This window comes from Marmota flaviventris, chromosome 2, assembly GCF_047511675.1.
Source record: "Marmota flaviventris isolate mMarFla1 chromosome 2, mMarFla1.hap1, whole genome shotgun sequence".
NCBI lineage: Eukaryota > Metazoa > Chordata > Mammalia > Rodentia > Sciuridae > Marmota > Marmota flaviventris.
Window position 1 is genome coordinate 77,399,365 of NC_092499.1, and position 18,368 is coordinate 77,417,732.

Below are 18,368 nucleotides of genomic sequence, written 5' to 3' on the forward strand. Positions count from 1 at the left end.
CATTTGCAGGTACATGGATGGAGTTGGAGAATATTATACTAAGTGAAGTAAGCCAATCCCCAAAAACCAAAGGCTGAATGTTTTCTCTGATATGAGGAAGCTGACTCATATTGGGGATTGGTGGGGAGCATGGGAGGAATGGAGGAACTTTAGAATGGAGGGAGGGGATGGAAGGGGGCATGGGAGAAGGAAAGACGGTGGCATGAGATGGACATCATTACCCTAAGTACATGTATGAAGACCCAAATGGTGTGAATATACTTTGTGTATAACCAGAGTTATGAAAATTGTGCTCTATATGTGTAATATGAATTGAATTGCATTCTGCCGTCATATATAAAAAATTAGAATAAACAATTTAAAAAAATCTCCCATGAATTCCCTATTGAGAGGGGCCAGATTCTGTGCTTTTCAGCTTATATTCAAAGTTGTCCTCACCCCTCCATCAGGACTATAATCTACAGCTGTCTCCGTCTGCTTGCTGCTACTCTAGCCAGATCCTTCAGCCTAGCCAGGGCTTCTGGGCCCGCAGTGACACTGTACCTGTGCAGTCTTGCTCCTGGACCGCTCCTGCCTGCTATTCTGCCTGCTCTCTTTCTACTCTTCACCCTCTGTCCCCTGAGGCTCCGCTCCATTTCCAAGAAGCTTCCTTGCCCACGTGGGGCCTCAGACACTTCCCTTCCTTGGAACCTCATGGGACCTGCCATGCAAAAGCGCTTCTACTGCCTAGGGTGGCGTTTTCCTACAGGTATGCTGGGGTGGGGGACATCTAGATAGGTTTATGGATTGCTTGTCTCAGAGTCTAAGAGGTGACAGCTTACAAGGAGAAAGGGTTCAAGGAACTCTTGGATTTGTATCATTCTGGCTACCTTGTTTCAGGAGGCGTGATGATTCAGTTGAACCAGCCTGAAATGGACCAAGTCATGTTCTTTAACCAAGTTAATGGAAAAATACTTCTCAAGGCAATCCTGAACCAGTTCAATACGATGGAGTTTTCTGTTTCACTCTCACTTTACACACACACACACACACACACACACACACAGAACCCCTCCAGTGATATCTCTGGCTTAATCAATCTAGAAATATGAATAGTATCAAAAATATCCCTGTCAGATTGCAAGTGACTCTGGGGCTCCACGTGCTGGCTCCCGGCCAAGCAGCCGCTATTCCTGCTGGTAAGGCACAGTTTAAAAAAGGAAAGACTTCCACAAGCTCAGAATGCGTGGTGACAGTCGAGGCTAAGCCCTTTCCAGCTGAGTGCGTGGGGCATCTATTCTGGCATCCCGGCCCCCGTCCTGTGTCAAGGGGGGAAGGAAGTGAGAGATCAAGGGCCCGGCCCTACCTGGCTGCTGGAACATCAGCATGTTCTGTGGAGAAGTGTGGACAGGCAGCGAGCGGGTCCTTTGGACGGAGCTGTGGGTGCGGCTGGGCATGCTGTTGCTGCCACCGGGGTTGGCGAACCAGAGGTTCTAGAGAGAAAGGCAAAGCGGGGGCCTGTTAGTCTAGACACTCTGGGGAAGAGAGGGGTAGCAGAGCCCCAGGCAGAATTCAGGAGGCAAATGTCCCAGGAGAACTCTCCTAAGTTCTGGAGGAGAGCTGGCAGGCAGCCTTGCCACCTGCACATTCACAGGGAGAGGGTGTAAGTTCCATTCATTGTATTTCCCCACTTGCTCATTCCCAGGCCTGGCTCTAAGCTTCTGCTTAATCTGGCCACCTCTCTCCCTCACTATCTCCAAAACTTTTTTTTTTTTTTTTTTTTCACTCCATGTGTTGCTTTTTCCTGCCACTTTCCTAGGAACTGGGGGAGTTCTATAAATGTTTGCAACAAAGAGTACAAACTATTTCAGGCTTTCCTTTGATTTTTTCCTTTTGAGTTACTTACAATTTACTCCACAGTGAGTGGGAGAAAAAAAAGAACCTCTCAGCTGGCAATGCACTGGCCCAACTCAGCTTTGTGTATTTGGGTAGTGATATCCCCTTGATCAGGGGGGTGGGGACAATGGTCACAAAGCGGGGATTTCTCAGACCCTGGACTGATTCTCTTTGAGAGGGAATCCACCCATCTCTCCTAGAGTGGTTTTCCTATTTTTAAGCCAATCGCTTACCCCTTAGTTTCACATGAGAACTTAGAGCCTCAGACCTGCTTGTCTCTCTCCAATCTCAGTGCCAACCTGTAGAGCCTCACAGGACTGGGGTCACAGGCAGAAAGTAAGGGCAGGGCCACGGGACAGGTGAGTTCTAGATCACACAGCAAGGACCTCTGAGCAACCTGGCCTTCACCATCTGGGAATGTGTCCACTCTCTTGCTAACAGCCTCTCTCAGAGTTAATCTGTGAAATCTCCATCACAACTGGGGCCATGACAAAGGAGCTGTTTGTCACACATAAAAAGGTAGAGAAAGCTCCTTAAATGTTCAGGGTCCTCTGGAACCTGGACCTGAGAAGTGACAGATCTGTTGGAGTGGGCCAAGGATCAAGGTAAAGAAGAATTAGTTGGGGCACATCTCTCTAAAGGCCCTCATCTGCAGGGTTCCTGAGGCTACAGTGTACAGGGCATCTTTAGCTCGGCCATGGGGTTGCTCTGTCTCCCAGAGAAATAACCTGAATAGTGCTGGTTGCCTGGGAGGCATGGGCTTAATCATCCCTCAGCTTAGCTCCTGGACCTCTCTCCCCACCCTGGATCATCTGGAGGGAAGTCCTGAAGTCTCCTGCTCTGAGCCTGGCCCACCTCCCTACTCCCCGGGGCAGGCAAACCTGTCTTCCTTGTTTCATGATGGTAGGGTTGGCTGCGGTGTGGCGCTGGTTGGAGCCGACGAATCCACTTGTGCCCAAGAGGCCTAGGCGGGCAGAAGGGACATTCCGAGAGGGGATCTGGTACTGGCGTGGGTTCCGTCTGCCCATTCCGCCGCCCACAGAGCCAGCCGTCGGGAGGGAGTTGGACTGCCCAAAGCCGCGACTAGAACAAGGAAAAAGAACCAGGAGACTGTCAATCATTCTTCAGCCTTCCCAATCCCAGGCTACCAGGGGGCTGCTCACATTTTGATAGGTAAGAGGTCTGTGGGGGAGCTCTGTGCTGGTGAGGGTCTAGGGTGATAGCACATGACCTGTCCTGGCACTCATACATCGCTCTACAAGCCTCACCGCAACCTTATAAAGTAGGTCACTATCCCTTTACAGCCAGAGGTATGGAGCTTCATTTTGTGAGGGCCACAGAACCAGCAGGGGGCAGTGCTGGAATATGAGCCGGGATGGCTGAACTAGGCACTGTCCTGCCTCCTTCCAAGCAGGTCTCCTCCAATGTCTGGTGCTGTGGACAAGGGCACAATGCCTTTCAAAAGGCCACAGTGCAAGAAAGTGGCATAACCAGCACCAAAACTCCTTCCATCATACTATGGTCCATTTTCCATCTTTCTCTCTCTGCAGCAGACTTGAAGTTCAAGGGAGGCCTGTGAGCCCTGCTGAGTTGTAAGTTCTATGAGAAAAAAGTGCCTGTGTTTCTCAATCCTTGTGATTGAGAAGTGACCGTATCAGCTTCTGCCATAGGAAATACTAGTTGAAGGAATGAGTCTCTGCCATCATGCTTGTCCCAATGACAGAAGGGGAAGAACTCCTAGGTTGAGAGTAGGGATATAAGATGACAATGTGTCTAAGTGCCCTGGATATAGGACACCCATGTGCCATAAGCCCTCCTTGTGGTGTGGGCCTTGCAACCGAGAGGCTCCAGGCTTCTCCTTAGTCCATGTAGGAGGCTGCTCCGGCTGGGCCGGGTGAGCTCAGCGCTGAAGAACTCATTTTTGCCACCATGCCTCAGGTTCTGGGAGGTTACACAGCAGCCAGCAGGGTTTCAAGAACCAGCACATTCTTTCCAAGAGAGTCAGCCTAAGTCGTTCTCTATGGTTCAGCAGAGATGCATTATCTCCAAAGGCCACTAGATGGAGTAGACTCGCATGTCCAGCTACACTGGGGAGTTTGTACCAAGCCTGTGAGGGGACTCCACAGACAGGCTTGACGTAGGTTAGATGGTGGAGGAGGGGGGGCCACCAAAGAGTCATTTCCTGAGCAAGAGAGCTGTGTGTGTGTGTGTGTGTGTGTGTGTGTGTGTGTGTGTAGGGGGAAGGGTCTTCTGAGCCTGCAGCACAACAGATCTCAGAAAATGTTTCTCTTCGCTCTAGAATTCCAAAATTTTCTAGGGATAGATGGGGCAGGGAAGAGAATTCCAGACTTGTGTGTTTCCACCTCTAGGCTTTTGTGGCCAAGGGAAGTATTCTAGATTCTGGTCAGAAGTTCATCTAAATGTGGAGGACGGCGATGCTTGGGGGTTCTTGATCTCTCCCCTCCCCATCTTTTAAAAACATAAGCTCAGAATTTTTTATCTGAAAGAAGAAATTAGGGCCAGGAGAGGTGGAACTAATTTCACACTCTGAGGTAAGTGACAGGTGGAAATAAGGATCAAGTGGGTTTTTCATGTGTTTGTTTTTGTGAAAATCAGTCCTTTGGTTTCTGGAGTCAGAATTTTGGACACCTGGTAGATGATTCAGTATTCTGCTATGATATTTTTCCTTATTTAGTGTGCATAGCTTTTTCTCACTTTCCTTTTTTGTTGGATTTTAGAAAGTTATTTCATATGCAAAACACAGCAGTCAATGAGTGTTGCTAAAATGATGTGTGTTTCCAGGAAGGTAAGGCTGTTCTTGAGCAATATAACAGCAGAGGATGCTGTTAGGGACAGCCACCAAAGAAATGAGGGACCTCGGGACTCCTAGAATTAGGTCTCAGCTGTTAGGGAGAGGAGAGCTGAGCCCAGAACATTCTGGGAGTAGGATGTGATGATGGGGGAGAATTCGACTAAGCTGTCATTCTTCAGACCCTGCTACAGTGTCCTTAGTAGGTTATGACAAGGCCAGGGTTGCCGCTGCTGGCAACTGAACGCTTAGGCTACTGAAGATCTCTAGGCTTAATGAAATAATCATGCTTTCTGGGGAGAGAACAAAGTGACAAAACTAAGTTTTCCTTTCTTATTCTCCTCCTCTGTGCATCTGTGCCCCTCTTTCTCTGTCTTTCTAAATCTGATTTCATTACCTTGAAATGCATGAAAAGTCTTTGATAAAATAACATTAATAAGAGGCAATTAATTTGGGATTTGTGATAATTCAAGCAGGGGCTGGGCTGCAGTTACCCTCACATTATTGGAGAAACAGGTCTTCAAAGCAAATTAATAGTATAAAAAGATCCCAGAGGAAATACTTAGGAGAACAAATATTTTTCCAGGGTTTTAGCGACATCCATCTACAATTGATGATTGAATTCATTCTTTCATCAAATCAAGAAAAAGAGGACCATCAGGACTCCAATCTGGCAAGCTTTGCATTATTCCAACCCAAGCAATAGCTAGTTAATACTCTGGATGGTTAAGGTTAATGCCCCTGCTCTGTCCCGAGAATCAAGGATGTGGATCAAGGACGAGCAGGGCTGGCAGAGGCAGAGGATGAGACTTTGGGGGAAGGAACAAAGAGCCTATCTTTCACTTCAACCTCTGAAAGTTGTCTTCTTGGATCTTGCTTCCTTGGGGCCTAGAATTGCAGGCAGGGTCTGGAGCCTCCTTTCCCTTACTTGGGAGAAGATGCTGCCCTTAGAAAAAGGGAGGATGAGGAGCAGGCCTTGCGTTTCATCTGGGTCACTGGGAATCCTCAAGAGCACAGAGGTGGTCTAGCCCAACCCAGCAGGGCTTGGCAACCCCAGATGGCTTAGGGCCAGGAAGCTGGCAATAGTGTTCCTTTCTGCATATCGGCCTTAGACCATGAGAGTTGCCTGGCTCAGCAGTGGTGAAGAGCACTAATCCAGGGCTGGCGCTGTCCTGCTTGGTCCAAATCCTGAGTGCCCCTGCCTACCAATGCATATGTAAATTGGGGCTAATAATAGCAGCTCTATCTCATAGGGTTGTTGCAGGGATGAAATGTATTGATATTTTTAAGTGCTTGGATACCACTTGGCACATAGTACGTGCTAAATAAATGTTTGTTTAATAAATAACAGTGCTATATGCGGGAATGTGATAACACTTTCATTTTAAAATAAATAGTTCATGAAGACTTTTGTAAACTACAGCTGGCCTTACCTCCCTTAAATAATACAAAACAGTGATGTTTGAAGGCACACTTATGCAAATAAATGTCCCGCATTTTAACAACACAGAGCTTCTATATATACACTGAGAAATGAGATGCCTGTGCACCTAACAGAACCTGTTAGTTGCAAGGGAAGACATTATCTGTTCATGTTTTTGAATGTAAATAGAATGTTGATTCTTTTCAGGATGTTTGTATTATCACTTCCCTAATTCCCAAAGAGGCCCCTACCATTGTTCAAGCATTAACTCACTCCCCACTCCCATTAATTTCTCCTGTAAGTTTTCATTCCAATTCACTTTTAATATGCAATTTTGGATTCCTCAACTTAAAGTCATATTAAGGGAACAGGTTCTAAAGCACAACCAGGCTTATTTTTAACTGCATCCAAGAAGCTGAAGTATTATGAAAAAAAAAAAAATCAAGAATGGTACTGCTCCACTATTAGACTGCAGCTCAGACCAAAATAGACTAGCACTTGGGCTCTTCACCCTGCCACCAACTATAATTAGCTTGTCTGCAGCTAGAAGGGAGATAAAAAAAATTGCATACCACTTAAGGTACTGCTGGAAGAGCCCATTTTTGTACTCTTAGACCCCCTTTGTGGATCAAGCACCTGCGTTTTGCTGGCATTCATTAAGTCGTACCCACTCTCCCTTCCCAGGCTTGTCTAGACTAATATCATTCTAACAATGTAAATTGAGTTACAAAAGCTCACATTCAGCTCTTCTTCTGGGAATGCTCTCCCTAACAGCCTTTTCCCAGCCCCACCTGTTTAACGAATGCGATTTGGAACTCTGGAAGTCCCCACAGGGAAGGAGTGACGCCCCGCCATATTCCTGCCCCAGGAACAGAGGCAGCCCGTGGGACCCCGGGGAACCACCGTGTATCACAAAGAGTGAAATCCCAACATACTTTCTTTGCTGTCGATATCCTGATATGTCTAGGAGGGTTTTCCGAGGGAAAGACCGAAAGAGCTTCTGCACCTGCTGTTTCCATGACAACAATCTTTTTTTCTGCGTCTCTGTGAATGCCTGCAGAAACAAACAGGACTTTTAAATGGGTGACGCAGCCTGACATTAGAGGGAAAAACATGCAATTAATAAGAGAAAACATCAGTGTCTCTGTGGTTGCCTTTTCTTCACCTGTTTTCACCCTGGTCCAAACAACCGTTTAATTTGGGAGCCACCTGTGCTGAAGATTCAAGTTATTTGGCATTGGAGGCACCTGGTAAGGTCCATGCATTAAGCTGTTGACAACCCTCATTTTTGGCTGCATTTCTGGCAGGTGGCACCACCTTCCCCTTCTGAAGTGTGGACTTGTCTCTGAACCCTACTCATTAACCAAGAATGAATTGCAAAATTGATTGTTGAATACTCCGGCTTTTGCAGGCTCCCTGCATTTTCATAATCAATGGAAATTCTAAACCACTCCAAAAATCAATCTGCTTGATGGTGTGTGGTGACCCTGGAGTGATCTGTAGGGCTTCAGAGAATGGAATAGATGTTCTGCGTTTTAGAGCTTTGCTGAGAAATCTCTAGTTAAGCAGCTCTATGCCCTACAGAAAGTCCCAGGACACCTAAACCTTGGTCATAGTTTAGGAAAATAGGTAGATATGATGCCCTCTCAAGTCTTTCCTAGTAAAATTAGTGTGTATGGATGTTTGGCCTTTGGCCCCACAGTTTGTATCTACATCATGTGTCCTTTTATATAAAGTCTTTGCACTCACCACAGTCCAGTGTCATGAGTCCCCAAATGCAGGGCCTCTCAAATTCACACTATATTAAATCAGCCAAGGAGACTATCAAATGTAGCTTCCTAGGCCCCTTCCCACACTCCAGAACCTCACTGAATAGAGTTGGAAGGTTGTCAAGGGAGCTTGAGTTTGGAGCAAGTTCCCTGGTGATTGTGCAGGTAGAGCATGGACACATGGTGGTCCTAGATGGTGAAGACCTTACTTAACATACACCATTCAAGTACCTGGAACTGTGGCCTAGAACGCATGTGGTGGGGAATCCACCTGACTTGATTGATCAGCAGAAACGATGATAGAGATAACACTCCCAAGTCGTTTTGTCAATAAGGCTTGGAAGCCTTTAAGTAGTAATAAAATATTACTTAGATTAACGGACTAAATGACAAGTCCCCATAAAGGAAACAGATTCCTTTAATGAAGAAAAAAAAATGAAAGCTTATTATTATTTTTTTCCCCCCGAGGAAGCTTAATCTTTTAAGGACCTAAACACAGGAGAACTGTGGGCAAAAGTAAAAAGATGCTATTCACATTATGGTAATGTGACAGACGGCTTGCAAACCCCTCCCTCCTGGGTGATCTTAACCAGATGCCATGGGACATATTCACCAAGGAGGGCTACCTGACTTGAGCCCTCGGTGCCCCACTGGAGTTAGAGGAACATGGCTAGAAGGGAAGGACAGGGTTCTCTTCTATGGTGTCTTATTTGTGGGTGATGCTCACTGAGTGTCCCACAACGCGCGTGCGCACACACATACACACACACACACACACACACATGCAGGCATTTCTGCTGGATTACTGAAAGGAGGGGATAGATCTGCTTTTGCCCAGTTGATTCAGCCAAATGTTGAGGACACAAGATGCAGCTGTGCTGGTCAAGGTGACTTGGGGAAGAGAGTCTAGCTCAGGGGGTCAGAGAAGGGCTCTGGATGTAGATGACTAGGGCATGAATCCCTTGCAAGTTCCTCTACCCAAGACCAAGTTCCTTCCAGAAACTGAGGGTAGTGATACCTTGCTCAAAGGGCCACTGTGAGGATGAAATGAGACAACATATGGAAAGTACAGAGAATATCTCGAATGATTCACTACATGCTGCTCCCAGATGCTATAACCCACCCTTTGGGGTGGTCTATGCATGTTCTTCACATTTGACACTCAACAATGATCTTTAGGCTCCATCAGCAGCACAAATCAAACAACTTCAAAGTCTCGAACCTACAATACTGAGCTGGTCTGGAGCCAGCCTGAAGGACAACTGGCCTGAGCATCCAAGGAATAAGTGGCCCATTTTATAGATGTCCTTCTAAGGATATCATTATGTACATGACATCTCTCATGGTGGCAAACAGCATCCAAAAAGATGAATTATTTACTCCTCCACAGAAAAGTCAGCTTACTCACTATTGGGGGTGTCAGGCTCCCTTAATTTGGGGCACAGAGAGGAGCCAGTCCCTTGGCAGGGCTGGGTAGAGGGTGCGGCTGGGTCTTCTCAGCTGGGAAGCATCAAGCCAACAAGCCAGAGCTAGGTCCTGGCTGGCTCCAGGGATTTCTGAAAACTGGTTCCTGTGCCTGAAAAGTAGTGCTCCATTATAGGGCGTCTGCTAGGGGCTGTGATGCATGACATCTCACCACGACCCCCTTCACTGGCATCTCTGGTTGGGCTGGGGAGCAGCTGCCTCTGTCTGGCAGGGAAGAGAAGATTGCATGCCTACAGGCTACCCAGACACCACCAGCCAGCCAGTTCCGAGTCCCCGGTCCCTGTCAGGCCCAGACCCATAATTCTGTCTGAAGGAAGATGACTGTGTGATGTGTCCTACAGTCTATGTGTTGGATGAAAAGGCTCATAAAGGGACAAGAACCCATCTTCCTGGAGCCACTTCATGACAGCAAGTCCAGAGAAGAGGGGAACCATAATCCAGGAATCAAAGTGCTCTCAGAAGTAAAATTTCCTGCGCTTCCTTTTCTATTCCAGGAAGTTGGAAGGGAGGGCTCCAGGTTTTGTCAGCACCTTCCCCTCTTTTAGCTGGCTGAGGAACAGCATGCTCTGGCTGTGAAAGGGAGCCCTGTCTCAGGAGCAGCCTAACTGCCCCAGATGCAGGTGTGCAGGCCTGTATCTCAGCGGGGGCCTCCCAGGGAGGGTGTGTTCCGACCACACAGAATGACCCCCAGCTGTGGAAAACCATTCAGAGCTTTTGCACTCTCTCAAACTAAAATAATAACAAAAAGCCTTGAACGACATTTTCCCTGGCAAAGTACAGCACAGGCCCCTCCATCCTGACATGAATTCAGGGTAGTGGACGTGTCACAAGCTCCTTCCTTCCCACAGGAGAAAGGTCCCTTTTAAGCAGTCAGCAGATGAGACCTCACAGTGCCGTCTTTGCATTGGGTCACTTGGGGCTGCCAGGGAGGAAAGGGTGAAAGAAAAATGAGAGTCAAGGGGGCCCAGGGAGGACATGAAGGATGGCAGGAAAAGTGAGAGGCCTCAGGCCAACATTTTGGGGCTGCTGTAGACCAATTAGGAGGCTCACAGTTTGTTCAAAGAGGCAGCTGGAGGATTCATTATTTTAGTCTCATGGGCTCATCAACTGGAGGTGAGGTGGAAGGCACCTCCTCCTGGCATATCTTGAAGTCTCAGCGCTGAGGGTGGGTGTGGGAGAGGAAGCAGAGTTCCGGTTTGCTTTTTCAGAAGTTTAAATCCTCCCAAACCCACCCATGAAGGTCCTCCTCCCCAAGACAACACAGAGCTCTCCAGACACCACCTCTGCCTGAGCCCTTGTCACTGTCTTACTGAGTTTTCACCTCAGCAGCTCTGGAGCTGGCCTGGGGGCTTCAGCTTGGAGATGCTCCTCTGAGGAAATGCCCTGGTTTCAGCTCTGGGTTAGGTGCCTACCATCCTCTCTGAGCTCCAGGATGTGAGGGGAGGATCTTATCAAGGGCTTTATTGACATGTATGTGATGACCTGTTTTCTGTTTGTCTCACCTCACACCCTAAGCAAGAGGCAGGGCCCTAGGCACTCAATAAATTTCTACAGAAAGAATGAGTTATAACATCCTTCAGTGTGATCTTGCCTTTTCTTCTGTCATTTTTTTTTTAAACTAAAAACAAGGGCAGTGACAGGATTGGAAATAGTAAAATTGGAAATAGTTGGGGCTGTGGGAGGGGCCTTGTCTCTTCCTGAAATATACAAATAAGCCCTTTAGGCTTTGGCGATCATTAGATAGTGCCTGGATGCTCTGGGGGAACCACTGCAGAGGAAAAAAAGAAAGAAAGAAAAAGAAGCTTTTGTGTGTGAGCCCCCAACCTAGGCAGCTGACGGTGGTGCTCACATTGAGACAAAGGGCTTTGGCTGGAGTGAATGGGGCACAGAAGAGTTCACACTGCCCAGAGAAGGCACCGTGAGGATGGAGGTTTGAGAGTGACTGGGATGAATCCCGGAGAAGACTGTGCACCTGCATGTGAGGGAGGCAGCATCTGATCATGGACATGGCAGAGGCCCCTGAGAACGGAAGAGAGACTTTCAATGGTCCAAGGCCTGTCTGGCAGCCTGGAAGGTGGGAAGCATGAATGGAATTGGGGAATGGACCAGGCCAGGCTGCTGTGCTGGGCATTTTCTCCTGGGTTCTGAATGCTGCCAAGCAGAGGTGAGGAGGCTCAGGGGCTGTTTAACCACCAAAATGAAAAAAGACCTCACCACCCTAGGTTCTCTGGTTCTGAGTTTTCTGTAGCCTAGAGCTTGTCTCTGTAACTCTTTGTGCATGGATGTGTGTGACCAAGGAACCACTGGATGCCAGGATCTGAGGCCCAACTCTTCCTCCCTATGTTTCCACCAGCCCAGACGTGCCCAGGAGTCTGCCCAGCTCTGTACATGAAAACTGCACTCTGACAGTGCGGTAGGCACAGCCTCAGCTGCCTAAGTCCTCCTTCCAAAGGACATATGGCAAATACAGTTCCTATAAAAACCACAGTCCAAACAAACAGCTGTCAATCCACACACATATACAAACACACATCCATTATTTATTTGGTGTACTTTCTCTCTCCCTCTCCCTCTCCCAGTTTCCCTGCACTAAAAGGCAAAATGTTTCAACACGCAATATTAAAAAGACTTGAAAACACCCAGGGGCTAGGTGGCAGGGCTCTGTGTCAACTACCCAGGCTTGGCCACTCAGGGATTCTTCTGGAGTCAGGAGTCCTCTCAGGCATTTCCCTGACAGCAAAGCTCTCATTCGGGGTGAATCTATGGTAATATAGAGCTGTGTCTGGGTTTGAGGTGGCTATCGCCTAGTTCTGCCTGAACTATTACTAATGACCATCCACCCCTCCCCAAAACAATTTGTTGGAGACTAAAACAATCATATCACAGAAAATTCTGAGAAGAATTTCTAAGCAATGAGGACAAGAGGTTGGTGAAACCAGTCACTACTCACCTCATGAATTAGACACTTGTCTATGAGCTGTAAATAGGAGCTTATATTTTCCTCATCAGGTCTGGAGACCAAGAGCTGTGTGCACACTGTGAAGGAAGGAGGAGAAAATGATGATGGTGATAGATTAGGACAATGCACACCCTCTTCCAGCCTCAGAGATCTGCCTCTGATTTCCTTTCACGACCAAGATCTTGAGAGGTATGTGTGCCTGTGGCTTTACGTAAAAAGGCCAGGAGGCTCCTCATTCCACAGGAGTCAAAGGCTTGGTCACCGCTGGAGCCCTCGCCCCGAGAAGCCCCTTGGGTTAATTCCAGTCATACCATTCTATATTAAGCCTTGTGCCATCAGCCGGAGACACGCACTCGGAGACACACACTCGTGATAGGAAGAACAGCAGTTTCCTGAGCTCGATCCTTGCAAGTGGTTCTGTATGAGGGGGCTTCAAAGCACTCAAAGTCCTCTGATGCTGTGGGAGAGCAGCCTCTATCGTTTTATGAATGAACCACACCCTTTTTTGCCAGGTGGAGAGGCAGTGGTGTTTGTGGAGGAAAGAGTCTGGCACCTCCTTTAGGCTGCGAGGCGTGTGGGCGTGCACAGGAGCCGGAAACCTGCCACTCAGTCGCTGGAGGGTTATTTTCTCTAAATGGTGCCTGCATTTATACACACACAGGTTTACCTGCACGCCCAAGGAAGTGCTAGTGAAGATAGAGCAGTTAGTCTGCAGGTAGAATACACACAGGCACTGGGCTTCTCATGGTCACATATGGTGGCCACTCTGCCCTCATCCTAGAGGCCACAAGGGCTTTGGCTTTGCAAGTGGCATTTTCAAGCCACAGTGGCAGGTCAGAAGTAGTCAGTCAGACAAGCAAGGGTATCTGGCACTCAAGCAGATCAAGATTGAAAACTGGGCATCATATTTGGTTTCTTCCTCTTTCCAACCAATCTGTCACAGAATTCCATTTATTCCACATCTTTTTACATAGGTTTTCAGTACAGCATCGTGAGTAATAACAAAAACCTCTTCATTAATTGATAGGGAGAGACCCTGATAAACAAACTATGGTTTGTGCATACAGTGCAACAGTATACAATCTTTAAAAAAGAATGCAATGGTGCTATTTTAATTGATAGAAACATCCAATGCATTTGCTATTTAAAAAAACAAGTTGCAGAAGAGAAGACCTGTGTGTGTAAACATGGACATCCACATGCTTATACATGTTGATAAAGTTTCTGAATGGACATCCCTGGACTTTACAGTGACTATTGCTCAGGAGGAAGATAGCAGAGCTTGGGAGAGGGGTTGATTTTCAATTTTCATCATTTTAATTTGAGCATGAATTCGGTTCATAACTTTTTATACCGTAGTTAAAATGTAAACAGAACCAGAGGAGTGTGGGTCTCCTGAGGGCTGAGCCCACCCTTGACCTCCACATAGGATGGGGTGCTGGACCACATGCTCAGGTGGCTGCTGCCCCCCCATGAGAGGTACAGAGAATGAGGGTCTACCCTAGCCATCGAACCCCAAGGGAAGCCAGGAGTCCTTGCCTTCTGAATCAGATTGCTATGGATTTGTCTTTTTTAAAGGACTTTCATGGGTGGGAGGATGTTTCCTATTGCAACTACATGGCTCAGTTGTCTAACAGTGAAAAGTTGGTTCTTTAAAATGGTCTGAGATATAAGATAATAAAGGGGGGGGGGAAACGGTTTCTCCTTTCCAAAGAAAAAGAATGCTATCTCCACATTTTTAAAAATAATCAAGATTTCCTGTGAAGCATCCCATCACACACACAAATTATTCTAATATTGGACATTTTTAAGAACATGGACATAAGGGTCTGAGCCCTGAGAAAGGCAGAGGGTAGTCTGGGCAGCATGGGTGCTCTTACTCAAGGGTGATGCCATGAATTCCATCCTGCCCGACAGACATGCACGCAGCATGGCCATGGTGCACTTGGACAGTCCACCGTAAAGCAAGCTGCAGAGACTAATGTCATCCCTCACTTCTCAGGCACCCACCAATAGCCAAGCACTGTGTCACCTGCAGGGTATTTAGTAGCTGTGAGAAATGGTCTGACAGTGCTGCATATTAATGGGGACACAAGTCAAGCAGACAGACAACTGCAATCCAGTGTGAACTGGCCTAAAACAGAGAGTAAAGGGGCTTTGGGGCTTATGAGAGGGATACCTGACCCAGTTCAGGGGATCAGGCAGCCTTCTTGGCCCAGATGAGGACTCTACCGAGACTTGCAGGATGAGGCATAACATAGGTGAAGAGAATGGGCTGAGGGAAGGAATGTTCCAGGCAGTACAGATGTGCAGGTCATACACTGCCCAAATGAACTCTGAGGTGAAGGCCTGCAATGCGACATCCACTGGGATAAGATGCTATTTTGCATTTGTCTTTCAGGCTTATATGGACTATTAGTGGCCCAGGTCCCAGACAGAGGGAAAAGAGGCACAAAGGCTCAGAAATAAGAGAATACATAAGCTTCTGAAAACTCAAAGACATTTCTATTTGGAAAGAATGGAGGTGGAGAGGGCAGTGGAGGCAGCCAGGAGAGGCTGGTGCCAGGAGAGTCCATGGGGGTGCCTTCACATGGAAGTCAAGCCTGCTCCATCTTTAGCTAATTGGAAGGCATGGCGGTACCCAGGTGGGTAGGTGGAGAAGCTGCAGAGTTCAAATCCCAGCCCTGCCTCAGCTGAGCAAGCCCAGGTGGGCTTCTTGGCCTTGTGCCTCAATTTCCTCCTCTGTAAAATAGGATGTTGGGAGGATTAAGCAAGCTGCCCAGGGAAGTACTGACATAGTAAATGCTAAATAACCACAAGCTCTTAGCACAAGAGCATTCTGTACCGTGGATCAGACCTGAAGGGAGGATGTAAACACAGCCCTTGGAGAAGGTGAACAAAATGGTTCTGTGCTGAGAGTTCCCCAGATCACCACCCCCTGAAATGCTTCCAGAGGTGAGGGAGGGGGCCTCTCTGTGGCTGGGCATTCTTTTTCGGGGAGCGTTCTGGGCTCTGTGCTCAGCAGCTCTGTTTTGCTGCTTTTCTCTCCTCTCCTGTTTAGATGGGGGACCAGCTGCCAAGTGGTTTGTTCCTGAAGTTTACTTGTTCCGGATCCATTCCACCTTCTTCTCCCAGGGCCCCTGGTCCAGTGGGCTCTAACAAGAGGGCCGACACAGTGTCCCCTAGCCTGCAGGGCTCAGAGCCTGGAGTCCCACTCCGCATGGCATGACCCTGAGCCACACTTTCCTATCTGGAAAACACAGGTCCCGCCATCGACGTGGACAGGCAGTTTACCCAGCACCTGGGAGCCCCTCAGGAGCTCTGCTTAGTGGTATGAAAGAGAATACCTTTCCCCATGACGCGTGTGAACTGCCCAGGCAGGTCCCCCTCTGGCAGGGGGGCGACAGCCAGCTCCCCATCACAGCTGCTCAGCTGGTGTGGCTGCAGCCCGCCGCTGGCCCCAGCCGAGGCGCTGGCAGAGGCGCTGGTGGCCACTGTGTTGTCTTTGCAGTCAGGGCTCTGGCTCTCAGGGCCCATCAGGGAGGGCTGGTGTTGGGCTGGAGGCTCCCGGCGGCACGCCTCTGGGGTGGCGCTTGGGGAGCTATAGGCCTTGATGGGAGTCAGGATCATCTGGTGCAGTTCCTGGAGGGGGATGCGCAGGCTGCCTCCCTCGATGATGTCCTGGACAGGCAGGGAGAAGACTTGTTAGATTCTGGGTGAGTGCCACCTGCATACCTCCCCGGCTCTGAGCTGTTTTCAGAACTCACAGCTGCTGACCTCTTCCTCAGTGTGAGCCTCAGACAAGTTTCTACTTTTATTTCATCATTCTTACATTAGCCCAGGTAGAAAATTTGGAAAATACAAATTTGTGTAGTGAGAAAAATACCACCTGAAAATCCCACTGTCTACAAGTGACCACTGCTTCTCCTTGCCTTCAACACTTTTCTGCAAAATGGGTTTCTTATTTTACACTCATACCTTTTAGAATTTGTATCACAAAGTTGGGTCATAGTTGACTTTGTGTCCTGTATAAGCCTTATTCCAGATAAAGGACTCTGTTTCATGAACACCTTCACGCAGCCTGTGACACTAGCAGCACAGAGCGGTGACTAAAAGCAGACTCTGGGGGCAGATGCCCAGGTTTGAATTTAGGCACTGCTGTGTGTCCTTGTGCAAATGAGTTCACCTCTCTGTCTCTCAGTTTCCCTGTGGACCAAATGAGGATAATAATTGTACCTCCTTCATTGGGTAATTGAGTGATGTATTTTTATGGCTGCAGGTTATAACGCCTGTGTTACGTGCTGCTTTGTGAATGATGTGTTGAGCGCTTCTACGCACCAAGCACCATGCCAGGCAGGGGCATGCCAGGCATGGGCATATGGTGGGAACAGCCTTTGGCATTCCCAAGGGAGCTTTACATCCTACCATGAGATAGATCCATCATGCCAGGGTCTGGGGTGCAGGCCAGGGCTGACATGAGGGGAGTTCTCTGGAGGGGGTGACACTAGAAGATGTCCCCAGGAAGAAGCATCCCAGGGTACAGAGAGGACAAAGGCTCTGAGGTGGGCTTGTGCGAGGATCAGCAGGTGGTCTGCAGTGGAGGAGGGTGGCTGAGGGCAGAGGCATGGGAAATGAGGTCTCAGGGGCCCCCAGGGGTCATGAAGGCCTGAGGGCAGGGGCAGTGATGTCAGAAATTATTCTAAATGAGATGGAAAATCAGGGAAGGTTTTCCAGAAGGGGAGCAACAGTTTTAGAAGGTATGTATGTTTAAGGTATGTATGCTAAAATGTGTATAAGTCACATATTCATGTCTTTCTATGTTGTAAAATAAACTCGGACCATTCTGCACCTACTTGGATGTGCTGGTTGTTACTTATTAGAAAAAGGAACGTTGATTCTGGGACGAGTGACAGACAAACTCTGGACTGGCCCTGGTGGTGAGGAGTGTGGTTGGAGGCCTGGGCTGTTCCCTGGCAGGGTAGGTGGGCAGGACCCTCGGCCACAATGCTGCCTCCAGTGCTCATGCAGTCACAGCTCTCCCTGGGACCCAAGAAGGACTGCCAACCAGGGCCTGGATTACAAATGAAGTCCTTTATCTTCTGAGAGCCCAGAATAGCAAGGACATAATTTTAAAAGCTTGATGCCCTGAGTACCCAAACCGTCCCTGGGATCCTCTCTTACTGAGAAAAAAAAAATCACTCGAAGATGTCATGGGATGCAAACATCTAGAACACAATCATGCCTGCATCCAAACCTTTCCAATCAGCTGAGCAGAGAAAGGAAGGCCAAGGGCAGCAGCCTTGGACTCATGTGCTTCAGTTCTGGGCAGCCACACCCTGTCGTCCGCAGTGGCCTGCTTTGTTGTTTGGAAGGACTGGGAGTGGAGTCTGAGTTGTGCCTTAGCCTTACTGGGATGAAGGTTTTATGAAGGAAGTAAATTTCTAATTAGTCACCAGAAGTGTCCCAAACCTGGCTGGAGCTACTGCCCAGTCTGTTAAAGAAGGTCTGCAGAGTCTACTGCCTTCCCTGGGCACACAGACTGGTGGGTGTGTGCTCATCATTCTAATTCTCAGCTGCCTCAGGACCAGCCCTTCCCAACATCAGGAAGCATCTGGATGCCAGGGTGTGCATGACTTCCTTGACTTTGGGCCTGGTGATCTGAGAAGGGCAGGGCACAGGAGGCAAGCCAGCTAACTCATGCTCAGGGAGTGCCTACTGCCCCTCTTGACCCAACTGTGTGCCGCCTGTGGGACTCTGGCCCTCCCTTGGGTTCCTGCACCTGTCCAACACTTGTGTTGTGAGGGTACCAAGCTCCTGCCCAGCCCGGTACTAAGCAGAAGAAAGAAAAGAGAGAAAGGGATGTGGCCCCACAAGGGGAGAATGGGTAAGCTGAGTGGGGAACATGCATTGCATGTGTCCCTGCTGTACCATCCCTGTGTCTGCCACTCAGGTGAGCACATGCAATGCTGGAGACACTGTTGACTGCCACCAGACCCTCACCTGCCCTTGTCACCTGGCAAAAAGGCTTGGTTGAGAGGAGAAAGGATT

General features: G+C 48.4%; 1 protein-coding gene across 3 annotated transcripts in view; it reads right to left on the reverse strand.

The window, feature by feature from the left end:
* The window catches only part of Samd4a (sterile alpha motif domain containing 4A), a 203,691-nt gene that overhangs the window by 12,307 nt on the left and 173,016 nt on the right, over positions 1–18,368 (reverse strand). For all 3 annotated transcript variants that reach the window (XM_027929591.2, XM_027929590.2, XM_071607290.1), the window contains 5 exons: positions 15,668–16,001; positions 12,312–12,397; positions 7,043–7,161; positions 2,757–2,958; positions 1,346–1,472 (listed from right to left, as the gene is read on the reverse strand). In XM_027929591.2, coding sequence (XP_027785392.2) covers positions 1,346–1,472; positions 2,757–2,958; positions 7,043–7,161; positions 12,312–12,397; positions 15,668–16,001 — 868 coding nt within the window. The remainder of the gene's footprint in view (positions 1–1,345; positions 1,473–2,756; positions 2,959–7,042; positions 7,162–12,311; positions 12,398–15,667; positions 16,002–18,368) is intronic.